The 22,254-nt window shown below is 59.9% G+C and overlaps 2 protein-coding genes across 3 annotated transcripts; one reads left to right on the top strand and one right to left on the bottom strand.

Annotated features, from left to right (window-relative positions):
* The first annotated feature begins 348 nt into the window (after positions 1–348).
* Positions 349–5,232, top strand: LOC147024784 (uncharacterized). 2 transcript variants are annotated; one of them, XM_085885036.1, is made up of 4 exons: positions 349–660; positions 860–1,554; positions 3,235–3,303; positions 4,761–5,232. In XM_085885036.1, exons 1-2 carry the CDS (start codon positions 536–538, stop codon positions 1,140–1,142), a joined length of 408 nt encoding a protein of 135 aa, XP_085741162.1. In that variant the 5' UTR covers positions 349–535; the 3' UTR covers positions 1,143–1,554; positions 3,235–3,303; positions 4,761–5,232. The 2 variants fall into 2 exon arrangements, with proteins under 2 accessions (XP_085741162.1, XP_085741161.1); XM_085885035.1 differs by having other exon boundaries at positions 860–3,303.
* LOC147024783 (uncharacterized) lies at positions 1,367–20,781 on the bottom strand (the record flags this gene model as incomplete). Its single annotated transcript, XM_085887049.1, has 2 exons — positions 1,367–1,571; positions 20,156–20,781. Coding segments are annotated over 2 exons (831 nt in total), but the record flags the coding sequence as incomplete, so codon positions are not given.
* Between the last annotated feature and the right edge of the window lie 1,473 nt (positions 20,782–22,254).

The raw sequence follows: 22,254 nt of genomic DNA, 5'->3' as shown, positions 1-22,254 counted from the left end.
TGTGTTTACCGTTTAGACCATTCTGCCGCATTTTCCGCTGCAACGTGGTCATACCTTGTTGTGCTCTTGGGTTTTTACAAAGAGTTTCAAGAGAATATGTTTCCGGCACACCTGCAAGTGCGTCCTGGAGTGTGGGCACTCAGGAAATCTTACCAGGTGAGTGGGAAAGAGAGAGAGAGAGACCGTCGCCGATGGACGTAGGGTAAAGGGTTAAATATCCCATTGATTAGTATGAAAAGGAAGTTACAGGAAGGGAGCAGATTGTGATATTAAATAAATAATGACGGGTTGATTACGGTGTGAACAAACGTCCCCTTAAATCTTGTTACAAGGAAACCACACCTGTTCTGGAATGTTCGATCCGTTTGCTGGACCTGTGGTCAGAACATCAGGTTTCAACTTCAGTTTGAAAGGATCCCATTTAAAGAATATTTTGAAGGATATTGATTCCTGTTTTCATTGAAATAACATTAATTTATTAAACTTGTCATATCCGTGTCCACAGATCTTTGGGGAAGGTTCCATCTTCGGCCCGATGGACGTTGGAGAGCTCGTGTCACTATGGGGGAGATTTGAACATGCTGTCGGGATCATCTCCATGGTGATATTTATCATCAACTTGCTTTGGGCGATAAACTTATGGAAGAACAAACGACTCCGGTAAACCTCTTCACAAGTGTTCATTTTATGATTGATCTTCAAATGAAGAACAGCAAACGATAATCCCGACGATCCTCTCTCCTGATGAATATGTTGTTGTTGGAGTTTATATATCTCGTGGTACTCTGATTGATACATTTACACTACGCAGAGAAATGTTCTCTAAAACGAAGTTCTGGTTATTCTTGTGTGTTCACAGAAAGGACAAGAAAGTGCATGCAGAAGATGAGCCTGATGGGGAGGATAAGGATGTGGAAGATGATGATGATGATGATGATGATGATGACGACGAATGTGATTGTGACGATAATGACGAATGTGATTGTGATGATGGAGACGAATGTGATTGTGACGATGACGAATGTGATTATGACGAATGCGATTATGACGAATGTGATTGTGAGGATGACGAATGCGATTGTGATGATGACGAATGTGATTGTGAGAATGGATGTCATTCTCATGCTGCCGATGACGATTGAAAGGACAAGAAACACCAGGTCCACAAGGGGGGAGGGGGAGAGGCTTCATTTATTTATTTTGAATACACTGTCGAGTCTCGGATGAGAGTTAACACACAGAACGAACAAAAAGGGAAGCCTTTTGTGGTACACAACTTCCATGAGTTTGATTTCATTGGTTGTCAAGGGGGGGTAAAAGATCTGTGGGAAAAAAATTCCAAGGGGTGAAAGGATCGAAAGGAGTTTCACGGGTCATAATGGGGTCTAAACGTCTGAAAGGTCTCAGAGTCTAAAGGAGCAACAGCAATAACAGAAGCAGCACGGTGTTGAGTAGCTCCAGCTGGAACAGAAGCTTCACCATGACGATGGGCTCCAACAGCAGAAACAGCACAGTGGTGACGGGCTATAATACCATGTGCAGGACCTTCAACAGGTAAGCACTCTTCAATACTTTGGGGCAGTTGGGGTAAACACAATGGGTGCAAACACAGCAAACCCCGAGATCGGAATGTTAACCTGAAATGCATTTTGGTACTTCTTCTTTTCGAGACATTGCTGTCAATACTTCGTTCTATGAAGATGAATGTCCTTAATTGTGGAGATAATTGTAATGACCCTCACCGAAGGAGAAGGTGTTGCATTTGAGTCCGTTTGTTTGTCTGTTTGTCCACACATAACTTTCGTGTTGTTCTCCGCAACCGCTTGTTGGACGAATTGAGACGAAATTTTCATCATCGGTGCGACTACTCATGCAAAATGATTTTCATAATTATGGCCACTGGTCATGTGGTGTGGCAGCCATGTTGGAAAAAATCAATAAAAATCTGGACCTCTGTATCTCTGAAACCACCCCAAGGAAAAAAAGTGAAACTTGGCACATGGCAAGGACTCCTCATGGGGAATAAGGGTGATTTTCTTCATGATGTCATCGGTGCCTTCATTATGATGTCACAATTGCATGTGGAATATTTCATCTAATCAGTATGAAAATGTTTGAGGGTCATCTCAGGATAAAATGGTCCACAAAAATTTTGATGACGTCATCGGTCACGTGACTTGGCAGCCATATTGTTTGAAAAAAAAAACAAACTTCCACAATCTTCTCTGAAGTGCATGAACACATCAAGGCAAAACTGTACACGTATTACCAGCTATCCACGAGGAACAAAAGGTTCACACTTTTGACATCATAGGTCACATGGTTTGGCAGCCATATTGGATTTACCCTGAAACCGATAAATATGTTCTTCTCTTGAATGGCTGGACAGATCAGGGGAAACTTCACAAAAATGTTGCCCAAGGCTTGGTTGTACAAGTTTGTTCTGTAATAATTGACAGGTCACATGGTTTGGCAGCCATATTGGATGGAAGATAAATATTAAATAATGTTTTCTCTGGAACTGCTGATTCAATCAACATGAAACTTCACAATTATGAGCTCATGGTGATGGGGAATATAAATGTTTTAAATTTCAACTTGATCTGACAAATGGTCTGGAAGCCAGAAATATTTAATTATTTTATCTGGGTTCTTTTTGATTTTTTGTTTTTTTTCAAAAAGGCTCACTTGGCTGTGCCTGGATAGGTTTGAGGGGAGAGGAGTAAGGAGGAGTTAAGGAGCAGCTTAAACACAAATCCTCCAACTTCCTCCTTATGGCCTCATCTTTCCTTTTTGCTTGTTCAGTTTCCTTCTGATGACTCCAATGCAGGACGAAACCCACTTGGTCTTCCATTTGATTTGAATGGAATTTATTTTAATCCGATTCCAAATTCAATTGAATGATAATAAAAAAAACGTCATGGGTCAGGGTCAGGTGTTCACTCAAAGTGGAACGTCTTGATACCCAGTCATTGCAAAGTAGTGGTTCTAATTATATCTCATTTATTCCTTAACACCAGTGGACAAAATACACCCCACAAAACTACACAATAACCACACAAAATAAATCCTGACGAGGGTCTGCAGTCTCTGCTTGCTCTTTTTCTTGTTCACCTTGTCGTCGAAACATGTTCCGTCAGTGCATTGCCTTCTGTGCCCTTTCCTGAATAAGTTATCAAACTGACAAAGATATCAGTGCATTTAATCTTACATATTTTTATTCTTTTTCCAAAGGCTTCTCAGAAGAGGTGCTCGTTAACTCTCCGACACCCGCTCAAATGAAACCATCCCACTGATTGGAACGTAAGTTGCCAAGATTCTTGCCTTACATTACAAATTATTCCAAACTTTGTAGAAACTACACGTTCTTCATCCGCATCGTGTCCCCATTCTGTGTGTATCCCAGAAATGTTGAGAACAAACAATATTTTGCTGAACTCAGCCAAACAAGCACCAAACAGATCATCCATTTGGTGAAAGTTTGATATGAGTGTTAAGGTATCTGTACAAGTCATTGTGTACACCTGGTCAGATCAGGTCTGGGAGCATGCGCTGGAGCAGCACGTCGCTGCATCCACGTTCCGCCGATACTCGAGGGGCCTCCGTCTGGACATCCCCTCAGCAGATGCCTGGCCCATCCAAATATAATTGAGAGGCCGATCAACCTGCTCCAACCATGAGGCATGAGATTGGCCTATTGGCCTCCTTCACTCTCAGAGAGTGCTGCAATACCAATGTCAAAACTCTGGAGCTCCGATGATAACAGACAGGTGATCATCCCCTCTTTGGGAGAAGACATTCCAGGCACCTATTCAAAGGGACCGCCTCAGGTTAACCCAAGGAGACCGCCGTCTGGTGGATGACTCTTCAGCACCACTGCAATCTGACCCAGGAAGTTTACTCCATACTTTTCCTGCTTTCAAGGAATGGGGGGGGGGGCCTGGAGGCTTTACCCCGATCATCAAGTGAGCTTCCTTGAGAAAGGCAGCAGCACAGGAGTTACTCCAACGGAGTGGGTTTTCAGTTTTCTTCACATTGTTATGCGTTTTGCGGAGTGAAGGTTTTTATAGTGGCCGAAGTGCAAATCCTGCCACAAATATCCAAGAAAAAGGTTACCCAACTGCAGGAGGATGTTTGCAGATACAGTTGGGCACCAGATAGGAATGGCCACTGGCTCAGAAGGAGCTCCTCTGCCCTTTGACAGGTTTTGTTTTCAATCCTGTTGGGTGTCCATATCCATACACCCTCCTCACTGGTGGGGGAGATGGTTTAGCTACCAACAACCTGACCATGAAGCAGGTGACTATATGTTTACATGGTACCTGCAGAAAGTCACATATCTGATCTGGCCTGACATGAAAATAACTGCATAATTATTATTTATTAAAACGATGCAGGTTGAATGTCACGAGACAATTCTCAAGCTTCTTCCCCACTTCAACATCTGCCGTGACCAAGGTGAGATGATTCTCCACGAACGTCTGTTTTACCGACGAGAAATAAGTCCTGGTTTTTTAAATTGTAAACTTTCACTGTACTAAAAGCAATTGTTTGAAAAACTTTAAAATCCAATGGGACTTTGTGATGAAGAAAATCAAGATGTGAAATTGAAGGCAAAAGAAAGAAAAATTGAACTGAGATGCAGAAAGCAATGGAGAGAACGCAGTTTCCAGGATTGTGTCAGAAGGCATTATAATGATGAAGATTATGATGGTGGTGATATTGAGTGGTTTTTATTTACTTTTCTGATGTGTGTGCAGAGATCCACAAAAATAATTCAACCTTGATGACCCACCAAACAAGTCCTCCCTTGGAAACTCACAAAATTCGAGAAAAATCAGGAAAAGAGTTCTGCTGAGATGGCTCACAATGTGAAACCGACCTTGGAGACTCAGGAATTTCGGGGAAATCAGGATAATAGTTCCGCTTTGGAGAATCGAAAAGCGAGTTCTACGCCGATCGATGTCGTTCTCGATTGGATGTTGCTTGGTAAGTTCAGTTGATTAAAATTAATTCATTTATTGTTTAATTCGATATTAGACATGTAATGTATTTATTTTCAGCAATATCAAGAAAGTGCTGGGAAAACTTGGGATTTAATTCGATAAATTTACAACATATCTCTCCCGCCCACCCTTTCTACTTCTTCAAACTTAAAAGAACTGAAATTTTATCAAGGCAGAAGTGGAAGAAAAAAAAAAAATAAAAAAATAACTTTGTTGAGTCGAAATACTGCATTGACCAAGTAAAATTAATGTGGAACTGATTAAAAAAAAAAAATGTTGAATTGTTGTTGAATGTTGTTGAATTCAACATCAAATGTTGAATGAATCATCAAATGTTGAAAAAAAAAATAACTCGTTGAGTTGTTCAAATAAATTTTCGTGTGAAAAATGATTTATGATCTTGGGATGACATTTGGGTTTGGGGTGTGAAGGTTGGGAGTAGGCTTGGGTTTTCATGTGAGAGTTGGGGTTGGGTGTCTGAGGTGGACTTCATTTTCTTGTTTGAATGTGAATTTTGTAATTCCTGTAAATAAAACAAACCGAAAATCTCTTCTTTCAAGACGGGGAGACGGGGAGACGGGGAGACGGGGAGACGGGGAGACGGGGAGACGGGGAGACGGGGAGACGGGGAGACGGGGAGACGGGGAGACGGGGAGACGGGGAGACGGAGACACGGGGAGACGGAGAGACAGAGACGGGGAGACGGAGAGACAGAGACGGGGAGACGGAGAGACAGAGACGGGGAGACGGAGAGACAGAGACGGGGAGACGGAGAGACAGAGACGGGGAGACGGAGAGACAGAGACGGGGAGACGGAGAGACAGAGACGGGGAGACGGAGAGACAGAGACGGGGAGACGGAGAGACAGAGACGGGGAGACGGAGAGACAGAGACGGGGAGACCGAGAGACAGAGACGGGGAGACCGAGAGACAGAGACGGGGAGACCGAGAGACAGAGACGGGGAGACCGAGAGACAGAGACGGGGAGACCGAGAGACAGAGACGGGGAGACCGAGAGACAGAGACGGGGAGACCGAGAGACGGGGAGACGGGGAGACGGGGAGACGGGGAGACGGGGAGACGGGGAGACGGGGAGACGGGGAGACGGGGAGACGGAGAGACGGAGAGACGGAGAGACAGAGACGGGGAGACGGAGAGACAGAGACGGGGAGACGGAGAGACGGGAGACCGAGAGACGGGGAGACCGAGAGACGGGGAGACCGAGAGACGGGGAGTCCGAGAGACGGGGAGACCGAGAGACGGGGAGTCCGAGAGCCGGGGAGCCCGAGGGACTGGGAGACGGGAGACGGGGAGACGGGGAGACGGGGAGACGGGAGACAGAGACGGAGAGACAGAGACGGGGAGACGGAGAGACAGAGACGGGGAGACGGAGAGACGGAGAGACGGAGAGACAGAGACGGGGAGACGGAGAGACAGAGACGGGGAGACGGAGAGACAGAGACGGGGAGACGGAGAGACAGAGACGGGGAGACGGAGAGACAGAGACGGGGAGACGGAGAGACAGAGACGGGGAGACGGAGAGACAGAGACGGGGAGACGGAGAGACAGAGACCGGGAGACGGAGAGACAGACGGGGAGACAGAGACGCGGAGACGGAGAGACAGAGACGGGGGCGCGGACAGAGAGTGACGGGGAGACCCACAGACAGACAGACGGGGAGACGGAGAGACAGAGACGGGGAGACGGAGAGACAGAGAGACGGGGAGACCGAGAGACGGAGAGACGGGGAGACCGAGAGACGGGGAGACGGAGAGACGGGGAGACGGAGAGACGGGGAGACGGAGAGACGGGGAGACGGGGAGACGGGGAGTCCGAGAGACGGGGAGTCCGAGAGACGGGGAGTCCGAGAGACGGGGAGACCGAGAGACGGGGAGTCCGAGAGACGGGGAGTCCGAGAGACGGGGAGTCCGAGAGACGGGGAGTCCGAGAGACGGGGAGTCCGAGAGACGGGGAGTCCGAGAGACGGGGAGTCCGAGAGACGGGGAGTCCGAGAGACGGGGAGTCCGAGAGACGGGGAGTCCGAGAGACGGGGAGTCCGAGAGACGGGGAGTCCGAGAGACGGGGAGACGGGGAGACGGGGAGACGGGGAGACGGGGAGACGGGGAGACGGAGAGACGGGGAGACGGAGAGACAGAGACGGGGAGACGGGGAGACGGGGAGACGGGGAGACGGAGAGACAGAGACGGGGAGACGGAGAGACAGAGACGGGGAGACGGAGAGACAGAGACGGGGAGACGGAGAGACAGAGACGGGGAGACGGAGAGACAGAGACGGGGAGACGGAGAGACAGAGACGGGGAGACGGAGAGACAGAGACGGGGAGACGGAGAGACAGAGACGGGGAGACGGAGAGACAGAGACGGAGAGACAGAGACGGGGAGACGGAGAGACAGAGACGGGGAGAGGGAGAGACAGAGACGAGGGGACGCAGAGAGAGAGACGGGGAGACGGAGAGACAGAGATGGGGAGACGGAGAGACAGAGACGGGGAGACGGGGGGACAGAGACCGGGAGACAGAGACCGGGAGAGGGAGCGACAGAGACGGGGAGACGGAGAGACAGAGACGGGGAGACCGAGAGACAGAGACGGGGAGACCGAGAGACAGAGAGACGGGGAGACCGAGAGACAGAGAGACGGGGAGACGGAGAGACGGGGAGACGGAGAGACGGGGAGACGGAGAGACGGAGAGACGGGGAGACGGGGAGACCGAGAGACGGGGAGTCCGAGAGACGGGGAGTCCGAGAGACGGGGAGTCCGAGAGACGGGGAGACCGAGAGACGGGGAGACCGAGAGACGGGGAGACCGAGAGACGGGGAGACCGAGAGACGGGGAGACCGAGAGACGGGGAGTCCGAGAGACGGGGAGTCCGAGAGACGGGGAGTCCGAGAGACGGGGAGTCCGAGAGACGGGGAGTCCGAGAGACGGGGAGTCCGAGAGACGGGGAGTCCGAGAGACGGGGAGTCCGAGAGACGGGGAGTCCGAGAGACGGGGAGTCCGAGAGACGGGGAGTCCGAGAGACGGGGAGTCCGAGAGACGGGGAGACGGGGAGACGGGGAGACGGGGAGACGGGGAGACGGGGAGACGGAGAGACGGGGAGACGGAGAGACAGAGACGGGGAGACGGGGAGACGGGGAGACGGGGAGACGGAGAGACGGAGAGACAGAGACGGGGAGACGGAGAGACAGAGACGGGGAGACGGAGAGACAGAGACGGGGAGACGGAGAGACAGAGACGGGGAGACGGAGAGACAGAGACGGGGAGACGGAGAGACAGAGACGGGGAGACGGAGAGACAGAGACGGGGAGACGGAGAGACAGAGACGGGGAGACGGAGAGACAGAGACGGGGAGACGGAGAGACAGAGACGGGGAGACGGAGAGACAGAGACGGGGAGACGGAGAGACAGAGACGGGGAGACGGAGAGACAGAGACGGGGAGACGGAGAGACAGAGACGGGGAGACGGAGAGACAGAGACGGGGAGACGGAGAGACAGAGACGGGGAGACGGAGAGACAGAGACGGGGAGACGGAGAGACAGAGACGGGGAGACGGAGAGACAGAGAGACGGGGAGACGGAGAGACGGGGAGACGGAGAGACGGGGAGACGGGGAGACGGGGAGACGGGGAGACGGAGAGACGGGAGACGAGACAGAGACGGGAGAGAGAGAGACGGGAGACGGAGAGACGGGGAGAGAGAGACGGGGAGACCGAGAGACGGGGAGTCCGAGAGACGGGGAGTCCGAGAGACGGGGAGTCCGAGAGACGGGGAGTCCGAGAGACGGGGAGTCCGAGAGACGGGGAGTCCGAGAGACGGGGAGTCCGAGAGACGGGGAGTCCGAGAGACGGGGAGTCCGAGAGACGGGGAGTCCGAGAGACGGGGAGTCCGAGAGACGGGGAGTCCGAGAGACGGGGAGTCCGAGAGACGGGGAGTCCGAGAGACGGGGAGACGGGGAGACGGGGAGACGGGGAGACGGGGAGACGGGGAGACGGGGAGACGGGGAGACGGAGAGACGGGGAGACGGAGAGACAGAGAGACAGAGACGGGGAGACGGGGAGACGGGGAGACGGAGAGACAGAGAGACAGAGACGGGGAGACGGAGAGACAGGGAGACAGAGACGGGGAGACGGAGAGACAGAGACGGGGAGACGGAGAGACAGAGACGGGGAGACGGAGAGACAGAGACGGGGAGACGGAGAGACAGAGACGGGGAGACGGAGAGACAGAGACGGGGAGACGGGGAGACAGAGACGGGGAGACAGAGACGGGGAGACGGAGAGACAGAGACGGGGAGACGGAGAGACAGAGACGGGGAGACGGAGAGACAGAGACGGGGAGACGGGGAGACAGAGACGGGGAGACGGAGAGACAGAGACGGGGAGACGGAGAGACAGAGACGGGGAGACGGGGAGACAGAGACGGGGAGACAGAGACGGGGAGACGGAGAGACAGAGACGGGGAGACGGAGAGACAGAGAGACAGAGAGACGGGGAGACCGAGAGACAGAGAGACGGGGAGACGGGGAGACGGAGAGACGGGGAGACGGAGAGACGGGGAGACGGAGAGACGGGGAGACGGGGAGACGGGGAGACGGGGAGACCGGGAGACGGGGAGACCGAGAGACGGGGAGTCCGAGAGACGGGGAGTCCGAGAGACGGGGAGTCCGAGAGACGGGGAGACCGAGAGACGGGGAGACCGAGAGACGGGGAGTCCGAGAGACGGGGAGTCCGAGAGACGGGGAGTCCGAGAGACGGGGAGTCCGAGAGACGGGGAGTCCGAGAGACGGGGAGTCCGAGAGACGGGGAGTCCGAGAGACGGGGAGTCCGAGAGACGGGGAGTCCGAGAGACGGGGAGTCCGAGAGACGGGGAGTCCGAGAGACGGGGAGTCCGAGAGACGGGGAGTCCGAGAGACGGGGAGTCCGAGAGACGGGGAGACGGGGAGACGGGGAGACGGGGAGACGGGGAGACGGGGAGACGGAGAGACGGAGAGACGGAGAGACGGGGAGACGGAGAGACAGAGACGGGGAGACGGGGAGACGGGGAGACGGAGAGACGGAGAGACAGAGAGACAGAGACGGGGAGACGGAGAGACAGGGAGACAGAGACGGGGAGACGGAGAGACAGAGACGGGGAGACGGAGAGACAGAGACGGGGAGACGGAGAGACAGAGACGGGGAGACGGAGAGACAGAGACGGGGAGACGGAGAGACAGAGACGGGGAGACGGAGAGACAGAGACGGGGAGACGGAGAGACAGAGACGGGGAGACGGAGAGACAGAGACGGGGAGACGGGGAGACAGAGACGGGGAGACAGAGACGGGGAGACGGAGAGACAGAGACGGGGAGACGGAGAGACAGAGACGGGGAGACGGAGAGACAGACGGGGAGACGGGGAGACAGAGACGGGGAGACAGAGACGGGGAGACGGAGAGACAGAGACGGGGAGACGGAGAGACAGAGAGACGGGGAGACCGAGAGACAGAGAGACAGAGAGACGGGGAGACGGGGAGACGGAGAGACGGGGAGACGGAGAGACGGGGAGACGGAGAGACGGGGAGACGGAGAGACGGGGAGACGGAGAGACGGGGAGACGGGGAGACGGAGAGACGGGGAGACGGAGAGACGGGGAGACGGGGAGACGGGGAGACGGGGAGACGGGGAGACGGGGAGACGGAGAGACGGGGAGACGGAGAGACGGGGAGACGGAGAGACGGGGAGACGGAGAGACGGGGAGACGGGGAGACGGGGAGACGGGGAGACGGGGAGACAGAGACGGGGAGACGGAGAGACAGAGACGGGGAGACGGAGAGACAGAGACGGGGAGACGGAGAGACAGAGACGGGGAGACGGGGAGACAGAGACGGGGAGACAGAGACGGGGAGACGGAGAGACAGAGACGGGGAGACGGAGAGACAGAGAGACAGAGAGACGGGGAGACCGAGAGACAGAGAGACGGGGAGACGGGGAGACGGAGAGACGGGGAGACGGAGAGACGGGGAGACGGAGAGACGGGGAGACGGAGAGACGGGGAGACGGGGAGACGGAGAGACAGAGAGACAGAGAGACGGGGAGACCGAGAGACAGAGAGACGGGGAGACGGAGAGACGGGGAGACGGAGAGACGGGGAGACGGAGAGACGGGGAGACGGAGAGACGGGGAGACGGAGAGACGGGGAGACGGGGAGACGGGGAGACCGAGAGACGGGGAGTCCGAGAGACGGGGAGTCCGAGAGACGGGGAGTCCGAGAGACGGGGAGACCGAGAAACGGGGAGACCGAGAGACGGGGAGACCGAGAGACGGGGAGTCCGAGAGACGGGGAGTCCGAGAGACGGGGAGTCCGAGAGACGGGGAGTCCGAGAGACGGGGAGTCCGAGAGACGGGGAGTCCGAGAGACGGGGAGTCCGAGAGACGGGGAGTCCGAGAGACGGGGAGTCCGAGAGACGGGGAGTCCGAGAGACGGGGAGTCCGAGAGACGGGGAGTCCGAGAGACGGGGAGTCCGAGAGACGGGGAGACGGGGAGACGGGGAGACGGGGAGACGGGGAGACGGAGAGACGGAGAGACGGGGAGACGGAGAGACAGAGACGGGGAGACGGGGAGACGGGGAGACGGGGAGACGGAGAGACGGAGAGACAGAGAGACAGAGACGGGGAGACGGAGAGACAGGGAGACAGAGACGGGGAGACGGAGAGACAGAGACGGGGAGACGGAGAGACAGAGACGGGGAGACGGAGAGACAGAGACGGGGAGACGGAGAGACAGAGACGGGGAGACGGAGAGACAGAGACGGGGAGACGGAGAGACAGAGACGGGGAGACGGAGAGACAGAGACGGGGAGACGGAGAGACAGAGACGGGGAGACGGAGAGACAGAGACGGGGAGACGGAGAGACAGAGACGGGGAGACGGAGAGACAGAGACGGGGAGACGGGGAGACAGAGACGGGGAGACAGAGACGGGGAGACGGAGAGACAGAGACGGGGAGACGGAGAGACAGAGAGACAGAGAGACGGGGAGACCGAGAGACAGAGAGACGGGGAGACGGGGAGACCGAGAGACAGAGAGACGGGGAGACGGGGAGACCGAGAGACGGAGAGACGGGGAGACGGAGAGACGGGGAGACGGAGAGACGGGGAGACGGGGAGACGGGGAGACCGAGAGACGGGGAGTCCGAGAGACGGGGAGTCCGAGAGACGGGGAGTCCGAGAGACGGGGAGTCCGAGAGACGGGGAGTCCGAGAGACGGGGAGTCCGAGAGACGGGGAGACCGAGAGACGGGGAGACCGAGAGACGGGGAGTCCGAGAGACGGGGAGTCCGAGAGACGGGGAGTCCGAGAGACGGGGAGTCCGAGAGACGGGGAGTCCGAGAGTCGGGGAGACGGGGAGACGGGGAGACGGGGAGACGGAGAGACAGAGACGGGGAGACGGAGAGACAGAGACGGGGAGACGGAGAGACAGAGACGGGGAGACGGAGAGACAGAGACGGGGAGACCGAGAGACAGAGACGGGGAGACGGAGAGACAGAGACGGGGAGACGGAGAGACAGAGACGGGGAGACGGAGAGACAGACGGGGAGACAGAGACGGGGAGACGGAGAGACAGAGACGGGGAGACGGAGAGACAGAGACGGGGAGACCGAGAGACAGAGAGACGGGGAGACGGAGAGACAGAGACGGGGAGACCGAGAGACAGAGAGACGGGGAGACCGAGAGACGGAGAGACGGGGAGACGGAGAGACGGGGAGACGGAGAGACGGGGAGACGGAGAGACGGGGAGACGGGGAGAAGGGGAGACCGAGAGACGGGGAGTCCGAGAGACGGGGAGACCGAGAGACGGGGAGACCGAGAGACGGGGAGACCGAGAGACGGGGAGTCCGAGAGACGGGGAGTCCGAGAGACGGGGAGTCCGAGAGACGGGGAGTCCGAGAGACGGGGAGTCCGAGAGACGGGGAGTCCGAGAGACGGGGAGTCCGAGAGACGGGGAGTCCGAGAGACGGGGAGTCCGAGAGACGGGGAGTCCGAGAGACGGGGAGTCCGAGAGACGGGGAGTCCGAGAGACGGGGAGTCCGAGAGACGGGGAGTCCGAGAGACGGGGAGACGGGGAGACGGGGAGACGGGGAGACGGGGAGACGGGGAGACGGGGAGACGGGGAGACGGGGAGACGGGGAGACGGGGAGACGGGGAGACGGGGAGACGGAGAGACAGAGACGGGGAGACGGAGAGACAGAGACGGGGAGACGGAGAGACAGAGACGGGGAGACGGAGAGACAGAGACGGGGAGACGGAGAGACAGAGACGGGGAGACGGAGAGACAGAGACGGGGAGACGGAGAGACAGAGACGGGGAGACGGAGAGACAGAGACGGGGAGACGGAGAGACAGAGAGACGGAGAGACGGGGAGACCGAGAGACGGAGAGACGGGGAGACCGAGAGACGGAGAGACGGGGAGACGGAGAGACAGAGACGGGGAGACGGGGAGAGAGACACAGGGACGGAGAGACAGAGACGGGGAGACGGAGAGACAGAGACGGGGAGACGGAGAGACAGAGACGGGGAGACGGAGAGACAGAGACGGGGAGACGGAGAGACAGAGACGGGGAGACGGAGAGACAGAGACGGGGAGACGGAGAGACAGAGACGGGGAGACGGAGAGACAGAGACGGGGAGACGGAGAGACAGAGACGGGGAGACGGAGAGACAGAGACGGGGAGACGGGGAGACAGAGACGGGGAGACAGAGACGGGGAGACGGAGAGACAGAGACGGGGAGACGGAGAGACAGAGACGGGGAGACGGAGAGACAGAGAGACGGGGAGACCGAGAGACAGAGAGACGGGGAGACCGAGAGACGGAGAGACGGGGAGACGGAGAGACGGGGAGACGGAGAGACGGGGAGACGGAGAGACGGGGAGACGGGGAGACGGGGAGACCGAGAGACGGGGAGACCGAGAGACGGGGAGTCCGAGAGACGGGGAGTCCGAGAGACGGGGAGTCCGAGAGACGGGGAGACCGAGAGACGGGGAGACCGAGAGACGGGGAGACCGAGAGACGGGGAGTCCGAGAGACGGGGAGTCCGAGAGACGGGGAGTCCGAGAGACGGGGAGTCCGAGAGACGGGGAGTCCGAGAGACGGGGAGTCCGAGAGACGGGGAGTCCGAGAGACGGGGAGTCCGAGAGACGGGGAGTCCGAGAGACGGGGAGTCCGAGAGACGGGGAGTCCGAGAGACGGGGAGTCCGAGAGACGGGGAGTCCGAGAGACGGGGAGTCCGAGAGACGGGGAGACGGGGAGACGGGGAGACGGGGAGACGGGGAGACGGGGAGACGGGGAGACGGAGAGACGGGGAGACGGAGAGACAGAGACGGGGAGACGGGGAGACGGGGAGACGGGGAGACGGAGAGACGGAGAGACGGAGAGACAGAGAGACAGAGACGGGGAGACGGAGAGACAGGGAGACAGAGACGGGGAGACGGAGAGACAGAGAGACAGAGAGACGGAGAGACAGAGACGGGGAGACGGAGAGACAGAGACGGGGAGACGGAGAGACAGAGACGGGGAGACGGAGAGACAGAGACGGGGAGACGGAGAGACAGAGACGGGGAGACAGAGACGGGGAGACGGAGAGACAGAGACGGGGAGACGGAGAGACAGAGACGGGGAGACGGAGAGACAGAGACGGGGAGACGGAGAGACAGAGACGGGGAGACGGAGAGACAGAGACGGGGAGACGGAGAGACAGAGACGGGGAGACGGGGAGACGGAGAGACAGAGACGGGGAGACGGGGAGACCGAGAGACGGGGAGACGGGGAGACCGAGAGACGGGGAGACCGAGAGACCGAGAGACCGAGAGACCGAGAGACGGGGAGACCGAGAGACCGAGAGACGGGGAGACCGAGAGACCGAGAGACGGGGAGACCGAGAGACGGGGAGACCGAGAGACCGAGAGACGGGGAGACCGAGAGACCGAGAGACGGGGAGACCGAGAGACGGGGAGACCGAGAGACCGAGAGACGGGGAGACCGAGAGACCGAGAGACGGGGAGACCGAGAGACCGAGAGACGGGGAGACCGAGAGACCGAGAGACGGGGAGACCGAGAGACCGAGAGACGGGGAGACCGAGAGACCGAGAGACGGGGAGACCGAGAGACCGAGAGACGGGGAGACCGAGAGACGGGGAGACCGAGAGACCGAGAGACGAGAGACAGAGACGGAGAGACCGGGAGACGGGGAGACCGAGAGACCGAGAGACGGGGAGACCGAGAGACCGAGAGACGGGGAGACCGAGAGACCGAGAGACGGGGAGACCGAGAGACCGAGAGACCGAGAGACCGAGAGACGGGGAGACCGAGAGACCGAGAGACCGAGAGACCGGGAGACGGGGAGACCGGGAGACGGGGAGACCGAGAGACGGGGAGACCGAGAGACGGGGAGACCGAGAGACGGGGAGACCGAGAGACGGGGAGACCGAGAGACGGGGAGACCGAGAGACGGGGAGACCGAGAGACGGGGAGACCGAGAGACGGGGAGACCGAGAGACGGGGAGACCGTGAGACGGGGAGACCGAGAGACCGAGAGACGGGGAGACCGAGAGACGGGGAGACCGAGAGACGGGGAGACCGAGAGACGGGGAGACCGAGAGACGGGGAGACCGAGAGACGGGGAGACCGAGAGACGGGGAGACCGAGAGACGGGGAGACCGAGAGACAGAGACGGGGAGACCGAGAGACAGAGACGGGGAGACCGAGAGACAGAGACGGGGAGACGGGGAGACGGAGAGACAGAGACGGGGAGACGGAGAGACAGAGACGGGGAGACGGAGAGACAGAGACGGGGAGACGGAGAGACAGAGACGGGGAGACGGAGAGACAGAGACGGGGAGACGGAGAGACAGAGACGGGGAGACGGAGAGACAGAGACGGGGAGACGGAGAGACAGAGACGGGGAGACGGAGAGACAGAGACGGGGAGACGGAGAGACAGAGACGGAGAGACAGAGACGGGGAGACGGAGAGACAGAGACGGGGAGACGGAGAGACAGAGACGGGGAGACGGAGAGACAGAGACGGGGAGACGGAGAGACAGAGAGACAGAGAGACAGAGAGACAGAGACGGGGAGACGGAGAGACAGAGACGGAGAGACAGAGACGGGGAGACGGAGAGACAGAGACGGGGAGACGGAGAGACAGAGACGGGGAGACGGAGAGACAGAGACGGGAGACGGGAGACGGAGAGACAGAGACGGGAGACGAGAGACAGAGACGGGAGACGGAGAGACAGAGACGGGAGACGGGGAGACAGAGACGGGGAGACGGAGAGACAGACGGGAGACGGGAGACAGAGACGGGGAGACGGAGAGACGACGGGAGACGAGACGGGAGACGGGGAGACGAGAGACGAGACGGAGAGACAGAGACGGGAGACGAGAGACGAGACGGGAGACGAGACAGAGACGGGGAGACCGAGAGACCGAGAGACGGGGAGACCGAGAGACAGGGAGACCGAGAGACCGAGAGACGGGGAGACCGAGAGACCGAGAGACGGGGAGACCGAGAGACCGAGAGACGGGGAGACCGAGAGACCGAGAGACGGGGAGACCGAGAGACCGAGAGACCGAGAGACGGGGAGACCGAGAGACGAGACGGGGAGACCGAGAGACCGAGAGACGGGGAGACCGGGAGACGGGGAGACCGGGAGACGGGGAGACCGAGAGACGGGGAGACCGAGAGACGGGGAGACCGAGAGACGGGGAGACCGAGAGACGGGGAGACCGAGAGACGGGGAGACCGAGAGACGGGGAGACCGAGAGACGGGGAGACCGAGAGACGGGGAGACCGAGAGACGGGGAGACCGAGAGACGGGGAGACCGAGAGACGGGGAGACCGAGAGACGGGGAGACCGAGAGACGGGGAGACCGAGAGACGGGGAGACCGAGAGACGGGGAGACCGAGAGACGGGGAGACCGAGAGACGGGGAGACCGAGAGACGGGGAGACCGAGAGACGGGGAGACCGAGAGACGGGGAGACCGAGAGACGGGGAGACCGAGAGACGGGGAGACCGAGAGACGGGGAGACCGAGAGACGGGGAGACCGAGAGACGGGGAGACCGAGAGACGGGGAGACCGAGAGACCGAGAGACGGGGAGACCGAGAGACAGAGACGGGGAGACCGAGAGACAGAGACGGGGAGACCGAGAGACAGAGACGGGGAGACGGAGAGACAGAGACGGGGAGACGGAGAGACAGAGACGGGGAGACGGAGAGACAGAGACGGGGAGACGGAGAGACAGAGACGGGGAGACGGAGAGACAGAGACGGGGAGACGGAGAGACAGAGACGGGGAGACGGAGAGACAGAGACGGGGAGACGGAGAGACAGAGACGGGGAGACCGAGAGACAGAGACGGGGAGAGACGGAGAGACAGAGACGGGGAGACGGAGAGACAGAGACGGGGAGACCGAGAGACAGAGACGGGGAGACCGAGAGACAGAGACGGGGAGACCGAGAGACAGAGACGGGGAGACCGAGAGACAGAGACGGGGAGACCGAGAGACAGAGACGGGGAGACCGAGAGACAGAGACGGGGAGACCGAGAGACAGAGACGGGGAGACCGAGAGACAGAGACGGGGAGACGGAGAGACAGAGACGGGGAGACGGAGAGACAGAGACGGGGAGACGGAGAGACAGAGACGGGGAGACGGAGAGACAGAGACGGGGAGACGGAGAGACAGAGACGGGGAGACGGAGAGACAGAGACGGGGAGACGGAGAGACAGAGACGGGGAGACGGGGAGACGGAGAGACAGAGACGGGGAGACGGAGAGACAGAGACGGGGAGACGGGGAGACAGAGACGGGGAGACGGAGAGACAGAGACGGGGAGACGGAGAGACAGAGACGGGGAGACGGGGAGACGGAGAGACAGAGACGGGGAGACGGGGAGACCGAGAGACGGGGAGACGGGGAGACCGAGAGACGGGGAGACCGAGAGACCGAGAGACCGAGAGACCGAGAGACGGGGAGACCGAGAGACCGAGAGACGGGGAGACCGAGAGACCGAGAGACGGGGAGACCGAGAGACGGGGAGACCGAGAGACCGAGAGACGGGGAGACCGAGAGACCGAGAGACGGGGAGACCGAGAGACGGGGAGACCGAGAGACCGAGAGACGGGGAGACCGAGAGACCGAGAGACGGGGAGACCGAGAGACCGAGAGACGGGGAGACCGAGAGACGGGGAGACCGAGAGACCGAGAGACGGGGAGACCGAGAGACCGAGAGACGGGGAGACCGAGAGACCGAGAGACGGGGAGACCGAGAGACCGAGAGACGGGGAGACCGAGAGACCGAGAGACCGAGAGACGGGGAGACCGAGAGACCGAGAGACCGAGAGACGGGGAGACCGAGAGACCGAGAGACGGGGAGACCGAGAGACCGAGAGACGGGGAGACCGAGAGACCGAGAGACGGGGAGACCGAGAGACCGAGAGACCGAGAGACCGAGAGACGGGGAGACCGAGAGACCGAGAGACCGAGAGACCGGGAGACGGGGAGACCGGGAGACGGGGAGACCGAGAGACGGGGAGACCGAGAGACGGGGAGACCGAGAGACGGGGAGACCGAGAGACGGGGAGACCGAGAGACGGGGAGACCGAGAGACGGGGAGACCGAGAGACGGGGAGACCGAGAGACGGGGAGACCGAGAGACGGGGAGACCGAGAGACGGGGAGACCGAGAGACGGGGAATCCGAGAGACGGGGAATCCGAGAGACGGGGAGACCGAGAGACGGGGAGACCGAGAGACGGGGAGACCGAGAGACGGGGAGACCGAGAGACGGGGAGACCGAGAGACGGGGAGACCGAGAGACCGAGAGACGGGGAGACCGAGAGACAGAGACGGGGAGACCGAGAGACAGAGACGGGGAGACGGGGAGACGGAGAGACAGAGACGGGGAGACGGAGAGACAGAGACGGGGAGACGGAGAGACAGAGACGGGGAGACGGAGAGACAGAGACGGGGAGACGGAGAGACAGAGACGGGGAGACGGAGAGACGGAGAGACAGAGACGGGGAGACGGAGAGACAGAGACGGGGAGACGGAGAGACAGAGACGGGGAGACGGAGAGACAGAGACGGGGAGACGGAGAGACAGAGACGGGGAGACGGAGAGACAGAGACGGGGAGACGGAGAGACAGAGACGGGGAGACGGAGAGACAGAGACGGGGAGACGGAGAGACAGAGACGGGGAGACGGAGAGACAGAGACGGGGAGACGGAGAGACAGAGACGGGGAGACGGAGAGACAGAGACGGGGAGACGGGGAGACGGAGAGCCGGAGACGGGGAGACGGGGAGACCGAGAGACGGGGAGACGGGGAGACCGAGAGACGGGGAGGCCGAGAGACAGAGACGGGGAGACCGAGAGACGAGAGACGGGGAGACCGAGAGACCGAGAGACGGGGAGACCGAGAGACAGAGACGGGGAGACCGAGAGACGGGGAGACGGGGAGACCGAGAGACAGAGACGGGGAGACGAGAGACGAGACGGGGAGACCGAGAGACAGAGACGGGGAGACCGAGAGACCGAGAGACGGGGAGACCGAGAGACCGAGAGACGGGAGACCGAGAGACAGAGACGGGGAGACCGAGAGACAGAGACGGGGAGACCGAGAGACCGAGAGACGGGGAGACCGAGAGACAGAGACGGGGAGACCGAGAGACGGGGACACCGAGAGACGAGACGGGGAGACCGAGAGACCGAGAGACGGGGAGACCGGGAGACGGGGAGACCGGGAGACCGGGAGACCGAGAGACGGGGAGACCGAGAGACGGGGCGACCGAGAGACGGGGAGACCGAGAGACGGGAGACCGAGAGACGGGGAGACCGAGAGACGGGGAGACCGAGAGACGGGAGACCGAGAGACGGGGAGACCGAGAGACGGGAGACCGAGAGACGGGGAGACCGAGAGACGGGAGACCGAGAGACGGGGAGACCGAGAGACAGACCGAGAGACGGGGAGACCGAGAGACGGGGAGACCGAGAGACGGGGAGACCGAGAGACGGGGAGACCGAGAGACGGGGAGACCGAGAGACGGGGAGACCGAGAGACGGGGAGACCGAGAGACGGGGAGACCGAGAGACGGGGAGACCGAGAGACGGGGAGACCGAGAGACGGGGAGACCGAGAGACCGAGAGACGGGGAGACCGAGAGACAGAGACGGGGAGACCGAGAGACAGAGACGGGGAGACGGAGAGACAGAGACGGGGAGACGGAGAGACAGAGACGGGGAGACAGAGACGGGGAGACGGAGAGACAGAGACGGGGAGACGGAGAGACAGAGACGGGGAGACGGAGAGACAGAGACGGGGAGACGGAGAGACAGAGACGGGGAGACGGAGAGACAGAGACGGGGAGACGGAGAGACAGAGACGGGGAGACGGAGAGACAGAGACGGGGAGACGGAGAGACAGAGACGGAGAGACAGAGACGGGGAGACGGAGAGACAGAGACGGGGAGACGGAGAGACAGAGACGGGGAGACGGAGAGACAGAGACGGGGAGACGGAGAGACAGAGACGGAGAGACAGAGACGGGGAGACGGAGAGACAGAGACGGGGAGACGGAGAGACAGAGACGGGGAGACGGAGAGACAGAGACGGGGAGACGGAGAGACAGAGACGGGGAGACGGAGAGACAGAGACGGGGAGACGGAGAGACAGAGACGGGGAGACGGAGAGACAGAGACGGGGAGACCGAGAGACAGAGACGGGGAGAGCGAGAGACAGAGACGGGGAGACGGAGAGACAGAGACGGGGAGACGGGAGACGGGAGACGGGAGACAGAGACGGGGAGACGGAGAGACAGAGACGGGGAGACGGAGAGACAGAGACGGGGAGACGGAGAGACAGAGACGGGAGACGGAGAGACAGAGACGGGGAGACGGAGAGACAGAGACGGGGAGACGGAGAGACAGAGACGGGGAGACGGAGAGACAGAGACGGGGAGACGGAGAGACAGAGACGGGGAGACGGAGAGACAGAGACGGGGAGACGGAGAGACAGAGACGGAGAGACAGAGACGGGGAGACGGAGAGACAGAGACGGGGAGACGGAGAGACAGAGACGGGGAGACGGAGAGACAGAGACGGGGAGACGGAGAGACAGAGACGGGGAGACGGAGAGACAGAGACGGAGAGACAGAGACGGGGAGACGGAGAGACAGAGACGGGGAGACGGAGAGACAGAGACGGGGAGACGGAGAGACAGAGACGGGGAGACGGAGAGACAGAGACGGGGAGACGGAGAGACAGAGACGGGGAGACGGAGAGACAGAGACGGGGAGACGGAGAGACAGAGAGACAGAGAGACGGGGAGACGGGGAGACCGAGAGACAGAGACGGGGAGACCGAGAGACAGAGACGGGGAGACCGAGAGACAGAGACGGGGAGACCGAGAGACAGAGACGGGGAGACCGAGAGACAGAGACGGGGAGACCGAGAGACAGAGACGGGGAGACCGAGAGACAGAGACGGGGAGACCGAGAGACAGAGACGGGGAGACCGAGAGACAGAGACGGGGAGACGGAGAGACAGAGACGGGGAGACGGAGAGACAGAGACGGGGAGACGGAGAGACAGAGACGGGGAGACGGAGAGACAGAGACGGGGAGACGGAGAGACAGAGACGGGGAGACGGAGAGACAGAGACGGGGAGACGGAGAGACAGAGACGGGGAGACGGAGAGACAGAGACGGGGAGACGGAGAGACAGAGACGGGGAGACGGAGAGACAGAGACGGGGAGACCGAGAGACGGGGAGACGGAGAGACAGAGACGGGGAGACGGAGAGACAGAGACGGGGAGACGGAGAGACAGAGACGGGGAGACGGAGAGACAGAGACGGGGAGACGGAGAGACGGGGAGACGGGGAGACGGGGAGACGGGGAGACGGGGAGACGGGGAGACCGAGAGACGGGGAGTCCGAGAGACGGGGAGTCCGAGAGACGGGGAGTCCGAGAGACGGGGAGTCCGAGAGACGGGGAGTCCGAGAGACGGGGAGTCCGAGAGACGGGGAGTCCGAGAGACGGGGAGTCCGAGAGACGGGGAGTCCGAGAGACCGAGAGACGGGGAGACCGAGAGACGGGGAGACCGAGAGACGGGGAGACGGGGAGACCGAGAGACGGGGAGACCGAGAGACCGAGAGACGGGGAGACCGAGAGACCGAGAGACGGGGAGACCGAGAGACCGAGAGA

The sequence above is a fragment of the Eptatretus burgeri genome, chromosome 6, assembly GCF_056783735.1.
Source record: "Eptatretus burgeri isolate ZD-2024b chromosome 6, Ebu_testis_v1, whole genome shotgun sequence".
In the NCBI taxonomy this organism is placed as follows: domain Eukaryota; kingdom Metazoa; phylum Chordata; class Myxini; order Myxiniformes; family Myxinidae; genus Eptatretus; species Eptatretus burgeri.
This window is presented reverse-complemented; position numbering and strand designations above follow the sequence as displayed.